General features: G+C 44.5%; 1 protein-coding gene across 2 annotated transcripts in view; it reads right to left on the bottom strand.

Annotated features, from left to right (window-relative positions):
- Positions 1 to 4,565, bottom strand: part of LOC104943708 (G patch domain-containing protein 2-like) — a 19,231-nt gene extending 14,666 nt beyond the window's left edge. For both annotated transcript variants that reach the window (XR_798141.1, XM_010769171.1), the window contains exons 1-2: positions 4,463 to 4,565; positions 2,596 to 3,261 (exon numbers count right to left, since the gene is read on the bottom strand). Coding sequence is in view for 1 of the 2 variants with exons in the window: in XM_010769171.1 (XP_010767473.1) it covers positions 2,596 to 3,257 (662 nt within the window). In the remaining variant the exon portion in view is untranslated. The remainder of the gene's footprint in view (positions 1 to 2,595; positions 3,262 to 4,462) is intronic.
- Positions 4,566 to 8,115: the final 3,550 nt, after the last annotated feature.

The following is an 8,115-nucleotide window of genomic DNA, read 5'->3' on the forward strand; positions in this document are numbered from 1 at the left end:
GGGGGGGGGGGCAAAGCGCTGATAACAATGGATCTGTAGGCTCTTCAAACAAGCCGGCCCAACCCAAATCCATGCCCTCTTCCATGGGTGTCTGATTATAAGGTTATCCCACCATCCCTCAGCTGCAGTAATTGGATTAGTCGCAGAGATTTATGAAAATTAACTTCGGCAAATGCTGTACGAAAACTCGTCGTATACTTTTCAAAAAATAAATTACAGCGCAGTGTGGGAACAACAAGCTTCTTTTTTTTTCTGGTGGCGGGGTTGAAGTCAGCGGTAGCAGCTCGCAGCTGGAGACGGAGGCTGGGCCCGGGACGGCGTCTACCCACAGGTGAGGCCTGCTCGCTGGGCCAGCCTGGGTGCCAGGTGGCCTCACTGCCAGCAGGCTGGGCCAGCTCTAATCAAGGATGTGGAGCCCAACTGGAGCCGCCAACATCTGCTCCCCTTGAACCTGGGTGGCTGAAGGCAACGCTCTGCTCAGTGTGCGCGGAAGAGGAGTGACCTTGAGGAGAGGCACATTTAAAGAGACCAGACACTTCATATGAAGGAGGTTAATGGAATGAATGGAGACCAAAGAAGTGCTTCAAAAGACATTTCAACAATGGCATCTGTGTGTGACATTAAATGGGCAGTGCACTCTCTGAGTATAAATGTTGCTGTTGTACCACTGTCAGTGTCAACCCTTCATCAATGCTGACATTTGCTCGTATCCTTTGTCTTAACCATCAGATTGTTCAGCCCTCGGTTCGGTGTGGCAGTCTGCTGAGCAGCAATCAAGAGTGTTGGCATTGTGTAAGTGAGAAATGATTGACAGCGTGCCATGGTGTTCCCATTTATTTCTTCTCCGGAGCTGTTTTCTGTCAGAACGACTATTGATTTTTCCATAAAGTAAGAAAACAAGTACCGTTTAGGGGCTAGGGAGGTCAGCACAAATTAAACCAGAAGATGTAAAGCCTTCTGTCTGTCCCAATACACATTACTCCAAATGTCTTCTTCTTCTTCTTCTACAGGTTTTATAGATCAACAGATAATGAGATCAGCAAAGGAAGTACCCTGTGAGGAGCATGAGTAGACGTGGACAATGGGAACTCCAAGGCTCAAGACTGTTAATGAATATTATATTAAAACAACTGAAGTGCACTTCCCATTAATTCTGTCTATTTATCAGTTCATTAAACATGTCATGTATTTAATGCAGAAACACTATTTATACATTCTGAAAAAAAAATATATATATTTAAAGTAGGATCATCCTTAAAAGCCACCACAGAGACAGCTTCATCCCGCAGGCAATAAGACTGTTAAACAACTGAACTGCTGAAACAATCTCATAACATTCATCTGCTACTTAGTAATTATTTATCTATTATCATTCCAATAACTTGTATATAGACTCGTATTGCACTATTCCACTTTTTTTTCCCACACTTTTTTAAAACTATTTTTCTTTTTGTAATATTGTGTATACTTATCTGTATTATTGTGTTGCATTGTTGGAGAAGCCTGTGACCTAAGATTTTCAATGACATAATTACTCTGTAGCTATGTTAGTTTGACAATAAAGAACCTTGAACCTTGATCCAAACTGAATGATATTTAATCATTGTAGCTTCTTACATCTTATCTAAAGCACTTTACAATACACTTATCGTTAAAAGCTGCTATAAAATTGAAGGGATTTGGGTTGTAGACTGCTGCTTTGGCAAAAAAAGACAAATGAAACCATTTCTTTTTAGCTTTACCATTGTTCAAAAGACTAAATTGTTGTTTTGTTATATTAGAAAAAGCATGGACTAGGTGACAGCTAAATATAATTGTTACATTGAGTCTTTTTCATTCTACAATATATTTGAATGTTTGCTTCACTGTATTAACAAACTCTGTGCTGCCTGTTACAGACACATTTAGTTTCGCTAAATAAAATGCACACAAGACGGTGCAGTCTGGGACACTGGGACAGAAAGGAATTCATTTCAAAACAAATCAATACCACACCAAGTCACTTATTTATTTGTGACAATATTGCTGGAAAGGAAATAATGAGCTGGCAGATGCCCGGAGGCATAACTATCAAAGATCCCTCCCTGGTGATCATTCCAGCTATAGGAGATGAGGATGAAGAGACTATCATTCATTTTTAATGTCAACTCAATACTTTAAAGTGGAGTGATATGATTGTGATACTTTTTTCTGGTTTGGTTGAGGACATGCTGAATATTGACAAGTGGCTCGATGAAGACAGGCAGCATAGATCATCTTAAATGTCGCCATGTTTAATTGCTCCTGTCTGATAGTAGTTATGCCCATGACTTTTATGTTATGGGTTTAACTGCCTTGGTAACTTTCCATTTAAAGGGTAAAAAGGGCTTTTGGAGTTTTGAGCTCCTTTTTCAGAATGGTTTTAATCCTGACTTTTGAAACAATGACAGGGTTAACATTTGGCTTGTGGCAGTACGGTAAATTAAATGTCGGCTTCTGAAAACTGGATTTGCTTCTTTTTCACAAATGATTAACCTAGAAAAAATGATCTAATCTTAAATGGATGGCGACTTTTGACTGGAGCTACTGTAGGAAACATAATGAATGTAACATTACCCTTCAGACATGTTCTCATCTGCAGCATCTCTGTGTTCCTTGGCCATCTTCCTCTTCCAGCACTCCTTCCCCATCAGCCGGGCTCCTTCAGTCGGCCGGTCTGCTGCCACCCAACTTCCAGACCTTTTCTTGGATCCCGCCAGATGTTGCATCCTGGACGGCTTCTGTCTTCTTTTCCCATCTACACTGGAAACCTTTAACTTCTGCTGCAACCTAACCGTGACGTCTGAGGTCATACGTTTGACCTTCCTCCTCCTCCTGAGCTGGCGTCCTGGATTATTCTCGGTGAAGGAGTCGGACTCTGGCCAGGAAGGCTGCCTATTCCTGACCGGGCCTCTCATTACGGAGCGCCATCGGTTGGTGGGGGTCACGTCGTCAGAGTCACTGCAGTTGGCCACAGATGCGGCGATGGAGGAGGAAGACTTCTCTCTGTGTCCTTTAGTTTCGTCTAAGCTGGACTCCGAGGCCTCGATCCAGCAGCGTCTGTGCTGCAGCGGATAGAGGGAAGATTGACGGTAGCGTCTGTGGCCTCTGCTGCGGCGGATCTGCCGGCGCTGGTGCAGCGGACTCAGGACCATTTCCTGCCACAGCTCTCCCAGCTTGCTTTGCTCTGAGGTCTGCTCCAGAGCCGACACCAGGTCCTGCACCAGCTCATCCATCATGGTGCTGGAAAACAAAGATACAAGACAGAGTAAACACAGAGAGCTTAACACCATGGATGATGCTACATCAAAATATGATACGTCAAGAGTAGTTGGACATACAGCAGCCAAGACAATAAACAAAAGCTGAACGTGAAGCCAATGCTGTAGTGCCTAAAGTGAACAATTCTATAGTTCATTTTCCTTGGTACCATGTTAACTTGATAGACAGATGTCTCCAAGTATTACACTCTGTTGTGATGCTAAAGCGAGAAAATGTGGTATGTTGGCTCCAATACATTTAGAAATGTAATAAAGACATTACAGACTGAGACCTTGTTAAAATATCAGTTTTATGTGCAGGTTGCCAAAAGTGATAGTCAAATCCAACATTTCCAAAAACAGAAATTAGTTTGACAAGGATGTGAAACCATGTGATACATTATCTTCAAAAATGTTGTGACTGCTTTCACTATAACAGTTTATTGCAGTATTTACATTGTTTTATGTAAATGATTGATCTTAATTTATCAGTTATCATATGATTTTATAGATAAGCCAAGAATTTCCAAGAAAATATGAATATACCGTTGTTATCAAAATACCTTTAAAAATAGACTGTTGAATCCATAAATAAAAACAGCGGTTACTTTCAATTAAAGATTGGACTCATATAATAACTGAGCACTGATACAATATATTGAAATGCAACTGATCATTGGAGTTGACGCATTCCATGCTACCATTTACAGCTGTGGATGTAGTCTCTCACATTGCTAAAACAAATAGACATAGAATGAAAGGCGTTATAGTGGCTTTTTAAAAAAACGATAGAATATACGCAGGCCTTTCCTAAGGTCTGACACTGTAGGAGCAAGGACACAGTGTGTAACCTTTGTTTGTTTGATTGCAGCTGTGTTAAAATGAAAGCTTTGAGCATCTGCACATCATTATTAGCTACGAAATTAAAACACCCCCTTCATAACAAGGTAAGAACGTGACTGAAGCTGTACAGCATCAGTGCACCAAAACAATAGCAGACGTGCTAGACTGTGTTACATAACAACAGCTAACACGTGAGCTCAGCACAGCCACACATCTTCCGTTAAATCAGCGAAACGAAACGATTAACAGCGATTTACTCAGTCACCGTGTCTTAAAACGACTCCTAGCCGCTATTATGATGTCATGATTTGATATGCAGATGGCTGTGTTTGAGCACTCACCAGTCGCAGCTTGCCTTGTTTTGTTTTCAGCACAGCTGGGAAACAGACGCACTTCCGGTCTGCTGTCCAGCCAATCAGGTGTCTCCGCTTGTAGTGACTCTAAACAGCCCGCCACACTGTCCAAGCTTCTCATAAAAAGCCTGTGGTTTATGCAGATAAGAAGCAGAAAGTCAGCCTGCTAAACTGCAGATATAACATTTACCTTTACTAGTTATCACCGTAACACTCCTATACAGGGGCGGTTCTAGGAGGGAGGGGGGGGGGAGCAGTGCCCCCCTAACACTGACTTTGGACCCCCCTGTGGCCCCCCTGAAAATGAAAAAAAAAAGTTTATGATTAAACGATTTCGGAATAGGTGGAACTAACGCTATTTGTCATTCTAGTCCAGGGGTGGGGAACCTTTTTCCTCTCAAGGGCCATTTACATTTTTTCAACATCCTCCGAGGGCCGTACAAATTATTGACCTCTGCTTAAAAATACTAAAATCACAGCCCATTCATTACTTCTTACCATGACTCGCGCATGCATGCACGGTTGTGGCATGACCACCAAAACAGAAATATATGGACACAAGATATGTGCGAATATTTAGTTTCCTATCCATGTGAACATGATTTAAGTAGGGGGGGGGACCTACCCTCCTCTAGGGGGGTGCGGGGGGCATGCTCCCCGGGGAAGATTTTTTTTTAAATGTTGAAGTTAAATGCATCAATCTGGTGCACTTTGAGAGTAAAGTTAGGGACTAAATCTATGGATACATCTCTCAACACCCATATGAAACAGAACTTTAAACAGATTGACTTTTTCTTTCAACATTTAGGTACCCACACTATACAAGATAATTGAGCCAGTGGGTATGGTGCGCAAGCGTTGTCAGACGACTCAAAAAAACCGCCGGCACGGAGGACGTTGCCGTATAAAGACTATAATAGGAAGAGGACATTATTACGAACTAAGCCAAATTGTCTTGAGCCTAGTGTTGGGACTCGAGGAGCTAACCAGCGTGCCAGTCACGAACGTCGAGCCAAATGATCGGGACTGTTGGTGATCGACGAGCCCGTCCAATCGGCCGTGTCGGCGTATTCTCTTACCTCTACTAATCGGGTCTGGTGTCAGGGCGATTTTTTTCTTGTCCGGAAGCATCTGGGCGGCGTGGGTGTCTGTTGTTTTTTTTGGTGTGTTGTTTGTTTGCTCTTGGGGCCTTTGGGCTCAAAAGCGGACTGTCATTCCGGCCGATCTGCGCTTTTAGGAGCCGAAGCATCATCGGGATTCATGTGAGGCGACGTTTGACTATCCGTTTAGAGAAACAACAGTCATTTTGTACTAAATGGGGTTTCTCCGCCCCCACACCACCTTTATTCCCCCTGTCTCCGACCGACGCATCTGCTACGTCCTTACAGATCGGGCAGTAGTCGGTTTGCCTGAGCAGCGAAGTGCACTGCGAGACCTCCGGCTTTGTTGCAGGGTAACCGAGCATTTTGAAAAGACGAAGAACACCAAAGGAAAAGAGGAGGAGGTGCGAAGGAACCAAACTCCCTCGATATGCGAACCCTTTGCTGCGTCACTCCTGCGTTGCCTAGCGAAATTCGGCTTCCTCTCCCGGGAGTCAAACTGGGCGGGCTGCTCAAGAGGGGGAGGGTGGGAACAACAACTTTCTAGGAATGTTGATCCGGGAGGGTTCTACGATTGGTGGTGCTAGAGGCCATGGCGGCACCGCGCGAGGAAGTAGCGACGTGCGTGACGTGTGTGGTATGTCCGGTTGGGGTTTGCGGTACGGCCGTGGCGGGATTGGGGATGGTGGTGAGAGGGAGGGGCAGCTGCCTCGCTTCAGCTTTGAGGGCTGCACCTCCGCGTGTGACTCCGAGGGGGTAGGACAGTCGTGACCTCCCTCATTCGGGGTCATGCGCCGCGAAACCCGTCTTGAGGGGACGGAGAGGCCGGTCTGTTTTTTGTTCTCTTTTTTTTTTTTTACGGCATTTTTGGAGCATAGCATGGTGCTGGTTGGCTAAAGTTTACGTCGTTAGAGAAACTGGTTTTTAGCATGAAATTATTCGGGTTATCGGTTTTGAGCTTGTATAAGTATGGTCACAATAGAAAAGAAATTTTGAGAAAATCAAAAGTTGTGGCTACGAAATGATTTCGGGGGGCGTGCTGTCCGGTGTCCGTATTGCTGGAGGTGAGAATCGAAAAACCGTTGTCAGACATTTATTTGTGTGGTGAAAATTATATTTATCGTGGTTCAAATGAAAAAGATGTCGAATTCGTGTGTGCATAGCTAGGATTAACTTTGCATTACTAAAATTAGTCCTTAACAATTGCTTGTAGCATTCAAAGTAGTCCCCTTACAAACGACCTGTCGAGGAACGATTTAGTCGAACAAGGACTTGCGTCTGTCGGTGTCGCCTGAGCGCCAGTCCATCTCTGGGGCGCAGAGGTTCAATGTCTTGTTTTTTTTTTATTTGTGTGCGCGTCTGTGGGGCAACTCCGAACTTATCGGGTGGAGGGGTGGAGGTGTTGGCGAGAGGTGAAGCAACCAAACCTTGTCGGGCGGTGAATGTTAGCCGCCTGGAGGCACACCTTGACGCGTTTGCTCCCATTCCCGACATCCGGCCATCCAAACCCTTTTTTGTCTGTCCCTAGGAACTCCCGAATCTTATCGGTTGGGGGGGATGGTTTTTGTGGCAGGTTTGCTGCACCAAACCTTGTCCTGATTTATTTACACCACCGTTGCGGAGGTCGCGCTTTGCGCGTTGCCTCCCCTCTTCCACATTTCCCCCCCCCAAACCCTAATCCTGTTGTAAACCGAGACGGTTGTGTGTGTACGTCTCACTTACTGTGTCTCTTGGGGTCTTCATCCGGCTGAACATCTCTCGTATAATAAATGCTTAAGTTATTCCAGCGTAATTACTTTAAAGTGGGTGTTTTTTGCCTTTTTCTGTGTTAAATAACCCCCACAAATCCCCCACGATCCGATGGATTCCCCTCGACGCGGGGGATCGCCGGCGATACTATTCTTTTGCATACGTATCCGATGTCAATGACCATAAACATAAAGTTCTGTCGATGAAAGAGTAGTCGATGAGTCAATGTCAAAGTGCGAGATTGACTCTAGACGACCCCTTTGGGACCGGGGGCCCATACCGCCGGCGCTCTTGTTACAATGCGGAGCTCCATTATATTTGCGTCGTTTTTTCTTTTTGTAAATTCTTGACTCTGTGTTATTTAATTTGTTCCGCTCACGCCTGGACAAAAAGACCGTTCCAGTCCCAGGAAGACTTGGTTTGCTTGTTTGGGTCGGTTCCGAGGTTTGCACCATCTGTACAGAGCAGACTGCCCCACCTCAGCCGCCCTCTCGGTCTTTGCATACGAGACGTGAAGTCTATCCTCGACATGGTACGGCCGTCAAAAACCACCGACAAATCAACATCCGTCCCGCGAGACAAGTAGACAGATGCATTTATTGAAACAACAATCATGTAGACCAATCGATCGCTACGATTGCTTATCTTCGAAAAAGAGGTTTGGTCACCCATTGTCCGTTTAGAACATATACTAGAATATGCAGTATTTTTATTCTCTTATTTTCATTCCCAAGTTCTTTGATATACTTCGGTTTCCAACAATAATATTCTTTCTTATGCAAAAACTTCCCT

Source organism: Notothenia coriiceps, unplaced genomic scaffold (genome assembly GCF_000735185.1).
Source record: "Notothenia coriiceps isolate Sejong01 unplaced genomic scaffold, NC01 NC01_scaffold00006605, whole genome shotgun sequence".
Lineage (NCBI taxonomy): Eukaryota > Metazoa > Chordata > Actinopteri > Perciformes > Nototheniidae > Notothenia > Notothenia coriiceps.